This window comes from Anneissia japonica, unplaced genomic scaffold (assembly GCF_011630105.1).
Source record: "Anneissia japonica isolate Jap-2015-1 unplaced genomic scaffold, ASM1163010v1 scaffold287836_len1076198_cov165, whole genome shotgun sequence".
Taxonomy (NCBI): Eukaryota; Metazoa; Echinodermata; class Crinoidea; order Comatulida; family Comatulidae; genus Anneissia; species Anneissia japonica.
In genome coordinates this window covers 600,559-618,674 of record NW_022729021.1, presented here as the reverse complement: position 1 = coordinate 618,674, position 18,116 = coordinate 600,559, and the positions used below count along the sequence as shown (strand labels likewise).

Genomic DNA, 18,116 nt, shown 5'->3' with positions numbered 1-18,116 from the left:
TCTTGCAGAAGATTAGGCCTTGGCCTGTCTCTTAATATACAACCATGTATTAAGCAGTAGTTAGGTTTTTGCACACCTGTTTTCAAGTGGCGGCGTTATGTGGTAGGGGGAAGTTTTGTGGGAAAAATGAACATTGTAAGCAAATTGGCCAACAAAATTATTTGCTCTGATTGGTCTGTCTGTCATTTCAAAGACACTGGCCACTTAAAAACAATGCATTTAACAAATATTTTCCTTGTATAATAAATTACTGAGCATTTAAATAAGAATACAAGCCAGGGGTTTATTTAAGAATTTGAGTAGCAGGAGAAATTTGAAAGTAACAGGAGAGTAAATTGAAATAGGCCGGGGGTATAAGGGGCCGCCTAGGCCCCCATCGCGGTCCAGGGGCAGAGCCCTGGTCGGGGGTCAAGGGGGCGGAAGCGCCATTGCGCTCCAGGGTTTTAGAGTTTTTTAAGCCCATTTGATGGCATTTCTCTGCATCATTTTTTTTAAACAGTTTTTCAGAATCAATTACTGAGCTCTAAAAAAGTTGATATTTTTACATATTCTTCATACATAGGCCTACCTAGCCTAAATAGATACTGTAAACCAGAAACTTTCGCGAATTGATAATTTCGGCCGTTTTCGCGACATTAAACTTTCGCGAATCTCAAAAAGCCTAAATTTAATTCATGAGAGGAATATCATACAATAGCTGAAAATATCGTATCGTGAGTTTAGGCCTAGGTTAGATAGGCCTACAGCCACTGTGTAGGCTACAGTATTAGGCAGGCTAAGGCGCCATAAGCCTGCCAGGACTTAGCTGGCTATCCCAGGCACAGATAAGAAAGAGACAAGTTTACACACATACAGTACTCACTCATATGATATTCCTTAATTTTGTATGGTATTCAAGCATCCTACAAAATGAACAATGTTTATCAATGTTTTATTAACAAACTATTTTCCTGTAGGCCTAATATCGATTCAAACATTGATTGATGATGATTGAACATCGTGGTATGTCATATGGTACGGAGAATTAGTTTCCCATTTGAACTTCTTAGTATACACTGCACAGTGGTTGCACATGTGCAATCACATGCAGTGAGGATCAGAACCTCCTTGATTAGTATACTTACTGAGTAGGTTAGAATAGGCCTAGAAATTACGAATTTTTAGAGCTCAACATCGGAATTTAAGGTCAGAATATTGATTCAATAATTGAAATACATTCTTTTTTAAGTTTATACACATTTAATAAAATCCACCAAAAAAATTGAAAATACAATTTTTATAATGATGAAGTTGTTTACTTTTCACAAACATGTTGAAATTTGTGGGGATTCACCATTTTAGGCATATGCCCTAGATCTGCGTTGAAGAAAACATCTAAAGGAGAGCAAAAAATAGTTCTAAAATTTACGCAGATATCGAAAAGGAATGGATACCAAATTGGAAAAAAAAAATGTCTCATGTGATGTGAATTGAGACGATTTGGCTTGCTCTGCCATTTTAATCATTGTACTATCTATGACTCTGAAATTGTAAGTGTAAACAGCATTCAATATAGTTGGTTCGGCTTGCTATCTCCGCCACCGAATGTAAACGAATTTGAGCCAGTGTTGGTTTTTTTATTTAATTAATTATTTATCATTTCCGAAATATCTATGTCATCACAAAGAGGGCTAGTAAAATAAAAATGAAATGAAAATAAAAGGTTCATAGTCCTACACAAATTAATTTTAAAACGACGATCTGTTTTTTTCTTCTCCGCGGTAAGAAAACCCGGAAGCCCAATGTACAGTAAAAGAGTTTGGGCGATGTATATCATCATCACCTGAGCATGTGGTAGAGGAGAAATTTCTATTATCTTATTGGCTAACATGTGATTTGGAGGCGTGGCTTCTTTGATGGACTCACCCAGACGACAGTATTTAGACAGTGCATTTTTTAGACATTTAGGCCTAGGCCTAGACAGTTTTTCATAGGACCAGGCCTATAGTATACTATTATTAGTAGGCCTAGGGGCCTAGGTCTATTATTATGGGAAAAAAATGCACTAGCACAATTAATGTGACAAAGATGGCATGGCATGACAAGTCTAGGCTAGGCTAGTAGTAGAAACCTACTATCTTTACCGTCAGCTGGATAAGGCTGCGAACTCACCTGCTGCGGGACTGGAGCAGTGTCCCGGACAGGAGTGCGCTACTGCTGCTGTGTAGACACTGACTGTGCTAATCCTAGGCATAGGTGTAGGCCTAATTATAAACAAACAAGTCAAGTCATCGGACTGATATACGTTTATTAATTCAATTGAATTATTCCTCCATGATTGAATTGACGTTGACTAAACCGTCTCTCTGTAACTGCGTACGTAAACGACCACAAAAACTCACGACTTCACACTAGTGTACTGTATCTAGGCTAGTCGCTCGATCATCGGGACGATTTTTCGATCAGCTGCTCGCCAAAAATTAATTGACAGACTTGTCTTGAATATTAATGAGTTGGTTAGAAAATGCTACCAAGCTACTGAAAAAAGTGATCAGCCTCGTTTTCACCTGATTTTCCTGTCTCATCATATCATGTTTTGTTTCTGTAATTATCCTTACATCTCAACATTTTTAATTTTTTAAGTATTTTTCCCGAACTCAGGAAAGGTTAAATAAGCAATATATGGCCACTTGTCTCATCCCCGCACCCCCCCTTTAAATTTAATATTGTATATTTTTTAAGTATAAAAAAATTGTATATTTAACGAATCAGTTGTTAAATTTTTCTTTAATATTTTCTTATGTAACTCTCGTCTTTGTAATTTTTGATTTCGTCTGTCTTTTTAATGTTTCAAATGTGAATTTTAATATTTAGTATTGCACTATTTTAATAATGACTTGTAAATTTTTAATTGCCAATGTTATATTTTTGTAGTTTTATATTCAGTCTTTCAATTCAGCATATGCTGCAATAGACTGTTTTGTATGTGAGTTTCTTTTTAGTTCCTATGCATGTAATGCAATAGGAACTATTGTAATCACTTTTCACTGTTTTCCCTGTGTGTGTGTGTGTGTGTTTTCCGAGATTTTGTTCGATGTGAAGTTTCTGCAGTGTTCAGTTAGGGCTCACGCTAACCGATCGGCAAGTCAGCATAGATGAAACTGTTTTGGTTTTGCGGCAAAAAAATATCAACTGCTGTAGGCATAGGCATTTTGAAGAAGGCCTAAAATATAAAAAAAATTTTCTGTTGTATGAGTTGTCATATGAAGGTACTATATCCCCGACAGTTGGTTGTGCAGCAGTGTACCCTTTGAATGCAAACTGAAGACAAGTGAAGATATAAAGGCAGTCGACTGTCGGGTACATAATGACTATCTAGCTTAAGCTTTCCACAAAAACATGAGGCCTAAGCTTAGTTTTTAGTACAGTAGTTACTGCGATGCGAGGGTGGTAGATCGTTTAATCAATGATATCATGTTATCGTCTAATACATAAAATACATTTAAATAATGTGTGTAAAATTTAAGAATGCACCGCGTGGGTCACTTGCTTTGCTATGCGGTAGTACAGTATATTTAGCAGAGTGACGGCAGCATGGCTAGGCCTAGCCTAGGGCCTAGATCGTGTACGTTCTTAATCATCGTGATGAAAACTTCGGATGACAGACGATTTGGCCTAACTGGTGTGGACGATCGGGCCCAAGCTATTTTCAATAGAATTGTAGTCTAGTAGGCCACTGCCAGCTCCCTCACTCCCGATATTGTTTCAAACTACTGTAAAAATCAAATACTGTATACCTAGCTAGGCCCTCTAGGCCTACAAAATTTTTTCGAAGAAATTTGCTAAAAATATTAATTACTGTAATTTGCCTATCAAATTACATTACCAATGTGGTCTAAAATCACTATTTTGGGCCATAAAAACTCTCCCTGAATTTTTCAACCATCACACAAATTTGACCCTTCCATATTTTCAGATTATGTCATTTTTGATGACTTAATCAGGAAATATGGTTGGTTAAGTCATGTATCATGCACAGGAACATTGACGCTTGCAAGGCTCTGGTTTGCAATCAAATATACCCAAATATATATTTAAAAATCAAAAAATATTTGCATCATATCTTTAAGAACAAGAAACATCTTTTCGACCATGAAATTTCCTATGAAAAGGATAAAATAAAATTCATCTGTGTCTGTGGGAAAGTTCCATCACTAATCACCATGATTAAAATTTAAATTATGTTTTCTCTTTACTTAGAATTATAGCAGAAGATGAATGGAAAAGCCAAACTTTTGAATGGCTTACAGCAGCTAGCACAAGAAGCAACAAGTCTCCATAAGCGAGTATCATCAATCAGAGATGTCCCGACCAGTTGTGTGTCTGTAGGAGAAGAGTTGCTACATAATGCCTATTCAAAACTGGTGAGGCTAAGTCGTGAGCTTGATTCAGCTGAAATATTGCAGGATGTAGACCCATGTCAGGACCAGAGTTTTACTGATGAATCTGTTCTAGAAGTAAGTCAATTGTTTCTTTTAAGGTATACCAAAAAGTATATAGAAAGGGAATGGAGCACAGTCCTGTTTGAAACCATGTTGCCATTGTTTGCCATGAAAGTGTGCCCGTAGCAACTCAGCAGTCATAAAAAGTAATTTGCGACAGTAATTCGTAATTTGCTGCATAAACTAAATCAGTGCAAATTGGCACTCCAACATCATATGGCCCGGGTGAGGCGAGACTTTTTCATACCTTGTTTCGCAAACTTGTTTTTTTTAAAGATCGTCAGAGGAGGGCAGAAAAAAAAATAAAAAATAAAATTTTGTTGTCTTATTTAGCAAATAGTTTTGCGAAAAACGTTCAGATGAAGGAGAAAATAAAAATGAAATTTTATTGGTGAAAGTAAACAGTGTAGTGATGAGATGGTCAAATGCTTTAAATTTATATAATTAAGAAGAAATATACATCTTTATTTTTGGATATTTCAAGGCAGCGGCGGGCGTAATAAAAATAAAGAAAATCTTTTATTGTTTTCTGAAATTTTTATTTTTTCGTAGCGTTGGGTGCGCAAATTGGCCAAAAAATAAAATGTTATTTTTATTCGAAATCATCATTTTTTGTGGCCAGCGGTTTTGAGGGTTATATATCTGCTTTGCTAACAATTTACTATCACTTGATCTGTGCCACCAGCCATCTATTCTTGATGAATCATCAAATGCAACCAGACACGATGAAACAGATGGTGATGTCGTGAATGTGAAGAAAGAGGAGGAAGAGGAGGAGCTCTGGCCAGACGAGGATGATGATGATTTTATAATCAAGGTAATTTGTTTGTTTGTGACGAAAATGTGTGCATGTTGCCCTTTTTTTTTCAATCATGAATAAAAAGTTTTGTAACCCATGTCACCAGCAAATAGTAAAACACTCTTGCATGTTGCCCTTTTTTTTTTCAATCATGAATAAAAAGTTTTGTAACCCATGTCACCAGCAAATAGTAAAACACTCTTAACTTAAATAACGTATATTTACCTTTTTAGGAGATGGATTCTGTCCTTGATAATTCAAATAATGAAGGGGAAATAGAAGAAGAGGTGGAAGAAGAACCTGGTGAGTAAAAAATAAGGTGATTTGAGCGTGATATTGGGGGTCCACTGGGGGCGTGAGTATTTTTTTCTGGGGTGGGACGGGTGTACCTCCCTGTTGCCCCCCCTTGATACGCCACTTGGCCTAACAGACAAGTTCACACAACAGCCAATATTATACAACATTACTTTATCAAGCTTACAATGACACCAATTTGAATTAAACGTTTTTTACACATTGATTTGACAGTCAGATATATCAGTGTTCTGCCCATTTACATCAAACAAAACAAGTCTGGGATAAACAAAACAGTTAAAATAACTGATTGTGTATTATCACGTTTATCAAAAACTGAGCAATCTGTCACAAAAACTTTACTTTAAATGTCCTTGTTGAATCAGTAATTCATCAAAAGAGAGAAGGGGACATTTGGAATCTGTGGATCTATAGAATAATTTATATTAAACATATTTTCTGCTCAGTTACTTAACATCTATGGATGTTTGCATTTCATCAGTCTGATTCACACGTTCGCTGCCATGGACAAGAAAACCCCGTCTTACAAGGCGTTTCAGACAGAATAGAGTATACTCGCAGATACGCTATTTTTCGTATTCTGTATTTAAGTTGTGGCGGTGCCACAACTGTACAATCACGCCAGTAGCAGTTCAGGAAGGTACGTAATAATCTTAATGTAGATTTGAATTGTTTATTGTGTTTTATTACGTGCAACTGGGAATACGTTTAATGGCACCTTTTAAATTTGGTTGTAGTAAAAGACGAAAACCTTTGTTGTTCCACATGGCAGCGAATGTGTTAAGAAGATTTTGTAAATTGATGAAATTGCACCAAACCTTAACACAAATTAGCCACGTTTACACAGTTGAACTTGCCTTAGTAGAATCCAAAATGCCATTGAAAAATTGTTTGACTCACAGTAAATAAAATTCGACTTACAGATTTAAATTAATGGAAAACAACAATTTGGCGTGTAAAATAAAATCGACTTGGAAATTATTCGAGTTAGACAAAGCCGACTTAGGCAAATTTAACTGTAATCATTTACTTAGCTCATTTTTGTTAAATCAGATTCTTCTGAAACGTAATAATTGTTTGAGATGGTTTGTAATACATATTACTGTATTGTTTTTTTTTTTTTGACTGAATCTTTGAATTATTTTTCAATTTTGCAGGTATGGCAACATTAGTGAAGCAAAAACCATTTAATCATAGAAATAAATTAAAAGATGTTAGACCAGCTAACCCTGAACAATTACTGACTGGCGTTGAAGCTTTTGAGTTGCCAACTACCAAGAGAAACGAAACATGGAGACAGAAATTAATGAAAATGAATCTTGAAAGGAGTAAGGTACACCAGCAGCAAGCCACAACAAGTTATCAATGGTACCGCCAGAGAATAACAATGACTGACGAAAAAAGACGAGTGAGTAATGAAGGTGCTAAATTAAGAATGAGAAAGATGAGAGCAAGGAAAAAAGAGAAAGCCAGAATTGCAGCTGGTGGTATAGTTGAAGAAAAGCCAGATGTGATGCAAACACCACAGAGGGAAGAAGAAAAGGGGCATGCAAGAATGGCAGACCATCGAAGGCACACCAGTGCAGTGATTACGAAAAGACAGGAGCAAAGACTAAAACAACAAGAAATGCCATCTTACAGAAGAAAAAATGCAGAAACTAAAACTGATGCAATTACAAGCATAGCTACATGTATAGTTAAAGAAAACAATCAATTAATACGAAAACTGCAGAATGAAGACAGAAGACAGGCACACCAAATGCTGTCCCAAGTTCAAAAACAACCGTTTCAACTTGGAATTAAATTACCCTCTGATCTTAGTTCAAAAGAGTGTAAGCTAGTGGAACCGGAACAATGGTCTACGGCTCCTGCTGATTCTGTTCATTTGCCAAAGACAAAGAAAAAAAATGAATGGAGACAGAATCTGAAAGAAAAATATCCTACTGTGTATAAGACATTTGGACAGACAGATGCAAGTTACCAAAGATATCGCAGAAGTAAAATGACTGATGAAGAAAGAATAATAAATAGAGAAAGATCAAAATTGCGAATGAGAAAGATGAGAGCTAGAAGAAAAGCAGAGAAAGCAAGACTGGCAGCTGCTGGTATCATGAAAGAAGAAATGCAAGTAACACAAAGGCAGCTGAATGAAGACGATTAGAGGCGTGCAAAAGAAACAGCGAGAAAAAGGTGCTACTGTGCAAACCTGAGCGAAGAGAAGAGAAATTAACTAAATGCTAAAAGATTTGTGCAAAGGAAAATAAAACTGGATGAAAGGCTTTGTTCTGAGAGCTTGTAGAAGAAAAGATAAGGCAATTAAATAAAGAGATTAACAGCACTATAGAGGAAGAGACGCGATATCATAGAGAGTTAGAAGAATAGGAGGTGTTAAGCTAAGTTTATCGGATGTGAGACATTAAGTATTAACACGTTCTCTGCCAGGACGCAAGCTCACGTCTGGCAGGGTTCACTCAAGGACGAAAATGAAGTGAGTTCATATCCAAACCTTGGAAGTAATGGGAATGATTCTTGTGGCTTTATGCTTTGGCATTATCGGATGGAACTAGGAAAAATGTAATGGCAGTCTACATTTTAACACATTATTTACAAAGATGTGTAAATTTCAAAATATCAGGAACAGCAGGTTTTATCCACAAAGAATATTATTCTTACCTTAAAATTGTAATTTATTAAGTGCTTTTGTTAAAAAAATAAAAATAGATGCATGCTTCTACAAAAATCGTATTCATTAAATATTGTACGTTTACTGTACTATATTAATAACTGTAATACATAATAAAGCTTACAGAGTGAACTTAAGAGAATAAATTATGTTGTCTTAAAATTAAAAGTATTGAAATAGTTTTAAGATGGATGGCAAGGTTTTGATTTGGAAGCATGTGGTATTCCTTGAAGAAACACACATCTGTAGTCTGCAACATGCATTGCAAGAGATTTGGGGAAAATATTGCCTTTTGGTTGTGAATTTGCCAAAAAAAAAAAAGGTGTAGGATATGATTCAAAGATTTTATAAGACCGGTACTTATTCAAGATGGGAGTTAGAACATGGATTCTTCACTTATTGGCATTCCCCTAGAATTTGTCCTGGAAATGACAGCTTGTTCATGATGCTTCCATTCTATATCTAGTTAAATTTATGACCATGTAAATAGAAGGTGATAAAGTATATTGGCATTTTCAACTATCATGGGATTGATGTTTTGCCCATTTTGACGTGTTTTCCTACCGAATACTCAGTACATTTCCAAAAAATCGCAAGTGATTCAGATGGGAATCTGATCCCCAAGTAGTAGCGGGTACTACAAATGGTATTTCTATGCGAGTTTGGCATCGCTCCTACTGTATGGTACTTTCCTGATGCAAACATGCATCGAAATAACTAATCTTTTTTAGACGCCAACATAAACTTGAGAATGGGGAACTAACCCTATTCTAATGGAGGGTGTACATCAGCACCCCCCAGCCTATACCTATGCCCTTCACAGTACAACACAAGAAGGCAAGTAGGTCATTTACTTTTAAACAGAAATGTAATGTTCATACATGTTAAACAAAATTTTAATGTTCGTATATGTTAATGTGTCGCTATTATACTTTTATTTATTGATATAGCAGTTATATTTATATTTGTTTTACAAAGGGAGTTCCTATTGAGGAATAAAAGTTATGTTTTCATTAATACATTTATTTATCGATATAGACTATGTTATATTTGTTTTACAAGATTCCCATTGAGGATTAATAAAAGTTATGTTTTCTTATATTTGTAATTGATCTCTTTCAATATATGTTCCAAAAAATCTGCACAAATTTACTTATCAATAGTAAATTTAAGACTTTTTAAATAAAATTAACATAAAAATGCTCGAATAACGGCACTTACAAAATTTGTGAACGCTTCGGTGCAAAGCTTATTCGAGAGCAGCGTTTATTTGAGAACAGCGCTTATGAAAAATGCCAGTTTCCATATTACATAGCTTACGTATACCTGTAGTTCAGTAGACCCATCAGGTCTACGTCAAAAATTTTTTTTATAGAGAAATGCTTGTGTCTTTATTGTGTTATCCATTATAACCTGTGTTATCCATTATAACACTGTATACATTGCATTTAAAATCCTGTTTCTCAAAGTGTTACATTACACATACATAAACTCTCAATTAAGTGCTGCATTGCTTATTCGAGAGCGGCGCTTATCTAAAAAAGTCAGGCTTGGTGCAGCGCTTATTTAAGAGTAGCGCTTCTTCGAGAGCGGCACTTTATCGAGCATTTACGGTACTAACAGACTATGAACAAATTTAATGCAACAGAATCACATCACCTGCATATCATTTGGAACCAACGATAAGTAATAATTGCTGGGTAGGAAAACACATACCTCACAAGCTAGTCTCCAAAATTATTACAGTACAGTATACTATACTGCTTTACCAAGCATGTAAAGGTTTGCAAAACAGCACATCTACAAATATATGCTTAAGAGCCATATATGGAAGTTTTAGTGTCTTGGAACTTTTAATGGATTCTTGTGAGGTGATTGAAAGGGAGCGTGTTTGTGTGTATAGTCAGTGTGTGTATTTCTTGTTCTGCATCATGTAGGACTGAGTTCCAGTCCTAACACCCTCCTAACACCCATATTCTTAAAACAAACTTTAGTCGAACTTCGAACTAGAACTTCATTTAGTGCTAGTTGCAACTTCAACTTCAATTTGTATTCACAAACAACGACTAACTACGACTTTAAATCAAGTCCTAGTTTTAGTTCAACTGAAGACGACTGGCAAGCCACGACTCTCAAACCAATAAAAAGGGCTAATTTTAATAGCAGAGGAAATTTTAGAGATATAGTTACGAGGATAAATATTAAGCTGCCGTCTGTAGTTCAAAAACGTATTTCCTCATAATTCATAATAGACTATCATTCGCTTAATTAATTTATAATAATAAATATATTAGTTGTTAACATATTATGATAAAGAATTTGAACAGTCACTGAAAATTTGCTTTCTTTGAAGAACTATTATAGTTGAGCCCGAGCGAGGGCAGCACCAGCTTTGTTGTTGTTATGGTGAAGCTAGGTGATCGCAGCACAAGGGGATTTCGTGCAAATCCTGAACTATCGCATGTGGCTAGCAAAACATGTTAATGTTTCCTTTTGGAAGCTAAACTTGATGGTTTTGGTCGAGGTTAGCGTGATTTAGTTGTATTGCTAGTCAAAGTTCGTTTTAAGAATACAATATGACGTAATTTTTTAGGTTTAGCTCGACCTACGAATGAAGTTTGTTTTAAGAACACCGGATTTAATAAGTAAAAACTATTTAAAATAAATCGATTTTGGCACCAATGGCATTCCATATAACTTCTCTGCACCAATGGTGCAGGTATTCCATACAGTAGGTTTACTATACTTTTCTCCCATCCAAATTCAACAACTTAACAAAATCAGATGCTGGTTGCACTCTTCGAAATTTTCTAACACTATGAAAAAGTCGTTGGCGTGTGTCATCGCTTTGCGCAAATCATAGAATCGCGTCGGCTGACGACCGTCGGACGCATTGAATGCCCAGCCTCATAAGTGAAGGTCTATCCTCTATAAGAAATGTATGTTTTGAAAATTTGAAAACTGACTTGTGTAAAATTAATAGGTACTTTTTGGACATTTTCTTAGAAGGTTCATTTGAATTTAGGCACCAATTACTTTTAGATAATATTTTTGATACATACCAGAATACCATATTTGATAACCATTGTAAAACATATTTAACAAAAGCAATGACTGAAAGAACTGAACTAATGAAAAACATTACCACCAATATTAAATTTTTATGTTATTTACTGTACTTATAAACTTATATATTTTGTCATTTTTATTTATTTATTTACTTTATATTCTGTTTTTTTTTTTCTTTTCTTTTTTTTTTTTTGTACATCAAGTTATTCCTTACAGAATAATGAGAGTAACATTTGTTTTGTTTGTCTAGTATTTTTTCTTTACTCATTTATCTTTTCAATAATTCATTTTTATATATTGTCAGTTGTTGTTTTGTAACTGTTGTACGGGTCAGACCTCTCCTGCGCGAGTGTTCCTCTGTTATAAAAGAGAGAACTAATAAATCTTATCTTATCTTATCATAAGTCATTCAACTTAATTTAAACTTAAAAGCTATGTCTACACTATCAAATTTTATTTGACACATTTGTGTGATGTGCCCATATATGGCCATGATGATGTCATATTACTTCCAAATATGGGCATATCGCATTTGTTCTTTCACATAAAATTGTTATAATGTGAACAGTAATTTCATCATGCATAAACAGTTATTAATACATTTACAAGCTTTCAATTATTGATTTTATTGTCTTTTATCATTTACAGATGCAGATATAGTGCCACCAACAGCACAACACATCAACACTTTGAAGACACAATTTGGTCATTCTAAGTTTAGGCCGTTAGTATATTTTTCGTTTATATATTCTTTATTAAAATTATAGAAGTGCAGATAATGTTATTCTGCTATAATTGCAGAGGATCAAGGCGTGGTTAAACTATTCAAGAAGTTTTAAAGAGCACATTTAATTTAATAGATATAATTGTAGTTTACCAATAATGTGATAATTGAAATACTTGTCCAAATTTCAGAATGCAGTGGCGAATCATTAGTACATTACTGCATGATAAACGAGACCAGTGTGTGGTCATGGCAACAGGTGAGTGTCATTACTCATTTCATTCCGTCTTCATCATTGTTGATTTTCTTACCACAGTTGGGAGCTTTCGATTTCACGACACGATAGAATCTAGAACATAAAGATGTCATTATAATATTTCATCTGCGCATGCGAGAACATTAAGTTCTTCTTGTCACGTGGATTCTAGGACGTAATTTGACAAAATCTACGTTGCGCACAGAACATAGGACAGTCTCGCATTAATAAACCCGTTATAGAGTCGCATTGGCGCGCAAATTGAAAGCTCTTTAATATAGTGAGAATAGCACAATACTGTTTAGACCTTTTGGTTTTGGGGGTCATCCATTAATACTTTTTTCTACATTTTTTAGGGTATGGTAAAAGTCTGTGTTACCAGTTTCCACCTGTATTCTTAAACGGCGTCAGCGTAGTTATTTCACCTTTGATCTCGCTGATGGAGGACCAGGTGCTTGCTCTTGAGTAAGTACTGTTTGATTTGTGTACATTACTGTTATTAATCTCATCAATAGCTGGTATTCGATCAGTTAAGCCCAACTCAGGCAGCATCGTATGTCGGAAGCTGACGTGATCTATCGTCAGGGAGGTCTTCAGGCTGTTGTGAGCATAATAAACATTACCATAAAACCTCGAATTGAAGCCCCTGGCTTCTGTTTTTTTTTTTTTTGCAAACTTGGGCTTCTTTTCGAGATGGGCTTTTTTTCTAGATGGGCTTCTTATTGAGGCTACATTTGCAAAATAAAGAAGGGTGGGTTGGCCTCTTTAAAATGAATGCTGTAAATTTTGGGGATTACTACTTTATAAAACAATAAATAGGGACACTGTTAACATCAGTTTGTGTCATGGAGTGTATTAACTGGCATGAAATCACCTAAACTACTGTATAAATCAAGTATGTTTTTAATTTTTTTGCTTCCTTGAAATTCATGTACAGTGTACTGTATGTACTGAATTATCTAAAAAAAAAAAGCTAATGCTATCTTGAAAAGAAGCCTATGTGTTTCTTTTCAAGATGGGCTTCCTTTAGAGGCTACTTTTGCAAAATAAAAGATAGGTTTCAAAATCGAGATGTGCTTCTTCTCGAGATTAAGCCCATTGGGTTTCAATTCAATGTTTTATGGTATAGTACAAACGATATTGATCAATGCATGTGCAGGTCTATCTTCAATTAAAGACTACTTTTTGAACTGGGTTTCCATGGGCTTTCATAGGTTTGTTCTTCATCAGCTTTGCTCTCTAATCAGAATTATAAAGATAAAAGACATTTGTTTATATGGGACCACAGAAAAGTGGTCTTTAATATAGGAGGTGGTCTTCCATTGGAGGGGACTTTAATTTAACAGGGAGACCTTTACTACCGAATAGTGTATTGTTATATATGTTCGGTTTCTTTTATGCCTTTTCAATGGATAAATAATCAAAGCGCATACAGGGATCGATATTTAAGGAGACATAAATGACGTGAAGTATTTATTCCTTGAGAATAATCCCTAATGTGCTTCAGTACAGTACACAGACCAATCCATTCAATTCTACATTACCCCGAAACTCCCATTTATTATCCTGGAAGGAGAGAAATAACATGAATAATGTACCTTGCCAAGGTACAATCTTCAAAGAATAACTTTTTATTTTGAATTGAAGAGTTATTTCATAAATTTTCTTTTCTTTAAGTGTTGCAAATATTCCTGCATGTTTTCTTGGATCAGCCCAGCGGAATATGAGTCAAGTAACCTCTAATATGTACAAGTAAGTACACACTTACAAATCAGTTTTATCAGACACAGTGATGGCAACAGCACAAATGTTTATTAATATTCAAATCATTTTTTGCTTTCCTACAGTAGTAGTAATTAGTTTATTTTATTCCTTTATTCAGTAAGATCTGCCATGTAAATCCTCGTACTCTTCATAATATTTACGGTAGACGTATAAAACTCAGTATTGTATTATTACTCTGGTAAAGGGGTGGCACCAGTTTTTCTCTGACCGGTAGTCCATCGCTCCCCAACAGATGGGCCAGAGCCTACACCTACCTCAGCCCTACCATGTTTCATTTTACCCCAACAGGTTTTACCGTGACTGCCCGATGGCTGGGCCAGGCCTCCCCACCCACTTTCACCACCCCCTGCTCTGGTAATTCAACTAAACGCTAAGGGAAAATTCCGTAAAATATTGCAGCTTGCTATTAGCACTTTGGCGTGCGAACCTACCCTTTACCAACTTATAGACCCGCTTAGAGAATGAAAACTAAAAGCTGAAGTGTCTTACACAAGGACATAGCTAAAATGGTCTGAGGTCTCAAGGTTGGAGAAGCACTATCGGGTGATTTTGTTAAATCTTACTGTAGCACACTTTTTTCCTATACGTGGTGATTCACATTGCCAGGGAGACAATGAGACAATTCATAGTTTAAAATTTCGCATGCTCGTATGAAGGTCAGTCCATATACACACCATACACACAACGTAGGTTGATGTCAATTGATCTTGGATACAGGCACGGTTCAATCTGCGAATGGGCTTATTGATAACACAGAAATACCGTAGTGGATCTCCTGGAGACCCCCATTACTCGCAGTAAACTTGGGCCCTCACGGTAATACTAAATGCTCAGCAACCCCTGAAAGACCCTGAAAGCCCACATCATAACTGCTGTGCCAATGGCTCCTACTCTAGTTACTATCATTTGTTTTTCTTTTCTAGTGGTTATTACAGGGTCATTTATCTTACTCCTGAGTTTGCTTCTGCTGCTCCTGAGGTTCTTCAGAGACTTGATCAAAGTGTTGGTAAGTAACATCCAAGTTGTAAAAAGTTCAGTAAATTTTTATGGAATTAACACGTTGGCTTCCAGCGACGAGTATACTTGTCCCGCAATGTGTTGCTGGGGGCGCCAGGGATGACTTCAAAATCGGAGTAACCATTCCAGCGTTTGTTACTACTTTGTTATACATCGTAGAACCTCCGACTTAAAACAGCTGGTAGTGGTAGTTCATTGAAGATACACCTAGACCATAACGTGCAAATGACTTATGTATATTTGTTGTGTTATGTTGCCTGCAGTGGCACAAGTGGGGGCGCCCTTTGAACATATACCAACCCATGCAAAACTCGCACTTGGCATAGTGAATAAAAAGTGCTGTGACAGTGCCGCCGACGAGTTTACTCGTCCTCCAATATTTTCCTGCCAATCTAATACACACATTATTTTGATGATATATGACTAGATAAAATTTCAAAAAAGTATGTTTGTACATGTAAACTTGTTTTGGCACACGAGAAGGAAACCTTAAAAAAGGTGTGGCAGTCAACATGTTAAAATCTGTTTCAGTTTGCAGAGATTTTTGCAGGATTTTCAAGTACATACATTGTTATACACATTCATAAAAATTTAAATCTGGGATAAAAGTATAATATTAATTATAACTGTATTTAAATAATAGTACTGTACCATTAAGTCAAACATAACAGAATGTGAAAAAATTTCAAAGAAAGTGATAAAAAGGCCATGTATGTTAAATTCACCATTTTTTTTTTAAATCTTCAAATATAGGTTCAAATGATAATCATGACTTTTCACTGCTTTGCTTCATACTATCTTAAATAAATTATTCATTTAAAAATTAATCGTATGAAATGACTCAGAAGGCAACATTAAAATGGGCTTGAAGTATCTTAATTTTTGCTTATCTTTACTTTTAAAAAAAATTTTATTTTTGAGTGCAGGCTTTTTGCAATTATCCTAAAGGCAATAATTCAAATAGTGCTCAGTTTAATAGTCCTCAGTGATTTATATGCGAACATAATTACAATCTTTTTTTAAATTTCAATTTAGGCTCAAATATTTAGAGTCAATTTAGACGGTTTTACTCTTTTTTTTTATTACAGATATTACTCTCGTTGCAATTGATGAAGCACATTGCGTCTCTCAGTGGGGTCACGATTTTAGGTCAAGTTATCGTAACCTTGGCAACCTCAAGAAAATATTACCTAAGGTAGGTTGGTAATGACTCAAAGTAAAAAAAAATCATACTTGGTATCTTTCCCTGGTCTTTCCAAAATCATTTATTAATGATGAGAATTCATCTTTCTTGATGAGTAGTTAATTTCTATCATTCACTGGATTAATATTGATAAAATTTAACTTGCTAATTTCAAAACATCCACATTTTCAAATTTTCAAATTGCTTTGTCTGTCGTTTGGCTTTCTTTTTTTTAATTCATTGCCAGCTGAATGTTTTCCAATTTTCTTTCATCCCATAAATTTTTAATTTTATGTCAACCGTTTTCATTTCAACTATATTAACTCTTGCCTTCAGTGGCCCTCGGCCTTGTTCGTAGTGATATTTACTGCTTAAATTTAGGTAATTAAACATTAACAAAATTCCCATCTTAGTTGTTTTCACATGTAAAGAATGTCGAACACCAACAAACATCAACAATAAAAGTATATTTAAATAGGTTAAATGTATTTTTAAGTAATTAGCATTCAATTTAATATTAGAATAAGAAAATCGGGTTAATATACCTAATTTCCTTATCAAATGACACATTCATATTCATAAATAATATGGTTACTACTATTCTTTACATGACCCAATTATTAGCTGGTAATCAATTAAAAATGTCTGTGGAGGTTTATAATTTATTCACTTATTATTTAAAGGTTTGCATGGCGAAGTAAAAATATATTTTTAAAATGCTTACAGTAAACTAATCTATTGTCCTTAGAAATATAATCTGCTTATTCACTCCTATTAAATGATCAAATTATTGTTTTTCCATCAAATTTTTAGATTTTCCAGATTTTTTTAATAGATATGTGTATATCCTAATTTAAATCTTAACCTTAGTTCCATTTCTAATTTTAGGTAATCCTCAGGCTTTTGTTTTTGTCGTCTAAATTCTTATTGTATTTTGTACTGATTTTGACTGGAATTAAATAAAATAATAAAATAAATAATATACTATCAACAGCTTTCATGATGAATTGGTACACTTTTAGAAATCTAAAAAGAACGTTCATAATGTACAGTATAAAATAATTTTGTATTTATAATAGGTTCCAATGATAGCACTGACTGCCACCGCAACCCCTGAGGTCAGGAAGGACATATGCAAATCATTGAGATTACAGTCGCCTTTGGTTACCTGCACATCCTTTGACAGGTTGGCAATCATAAGAAATATTTTGCATATTTAGAGTCCTAAGTGCCACAAATGTCATTGTAAATATTGCCTTGATTTTCATGCCACCATAAGCAGTTAGCTCCCCCATTACAGATCTACTAAAGTAGATATGCCACTGGCTTCAGGCCAATTTTATAAGAAAATATTTTGGGTGCATGCATGCTAATGTTATTGAACTCATTTTTACAGCTTATTTTGAATGACAAAAGTCTTAACATACAGTGGCCAGCTAGTTAATATGAGTACCGGAAAGCCCTTTATTTTCATGTTCCCTTAATTTTTGGAGTAAGACGATGATCAGGAAAATTAAGGGAGTGCGAAATTCCGAATGATAGTTTTGTCTTCAGAAGCAAAGCTGTAGCTATCTTGGCCAGCTAGGCTGTTACATTACACTTCACTTAACACAGTCAGACAGTGCGGGGCCTATGTTTTGGTGCTAGCTAAGCAAGGGCCAACATTCAAGGAAATAAAATTCACAGTGTTGTATTTTTTCTATAATACGGATATTTCCCATTAGTTGATAACTATTAAATATTACAACTCTTAGTAAACTTTGTTAGGCCTACATTTGCTGCAAGATATCTAACATTCCAATTT

At 34.9% G+C, this 18,116-nt stretch overlaps 1 protein-coding gene across 2 annotated transcripts in view; it reads left to right on the top strand.

Moving 5' to 3' along the window:
- The window catches only part of LOC117114576 (Werner syndrome ATP-dependent helicase homolog), a 36,583-nt gene that overhangs the window by 745 nt on the left and 17,722 nt on the right, over positions 1-18,116 (top strand). For both annotated transcript variants that reach the window (XM_033258250.1, XM_033258251.1), the window contains exons 2-11: positions 4,240-4,496; positions 5,167-5,298; positions 5,514-5,583; positions 11,996-12,071; positions 12,263-12,330; positions 12,684-12,792; positions 14,005-14,079; positions 15,036-15,118; positions 16,218-16,324; positions 17,392-17,498. In XM_033258250.1, the coding sequence (XP_033114141.1) occupies positions 4,254-4,496; positions 5,167-5,298; positions 5,514-5,583; positions 11,996-12,071; positions 12,263-12,330; positions 12,684-12,792; positions 14,005-14,079; positions 15,036-15,118; positions 16,218-16,324; positions 17,392-17,498 (1,070 nt within the window). In that variant the 5' untranslated portion in view covers positions 4,240-4,253. The remainder of the gene's footprint in view (positions 1-4,239; positions 4,497-5,166; positions 5,299-5,513; positions 5,584-11,995; positions 12,072-12,262; positions 12,331-12,683; positions 12,793-14,004; positions 14,080-15,035; positions 15,119-16,217; positions 16,325-17,391; positions 17,499-18,116) is intronic.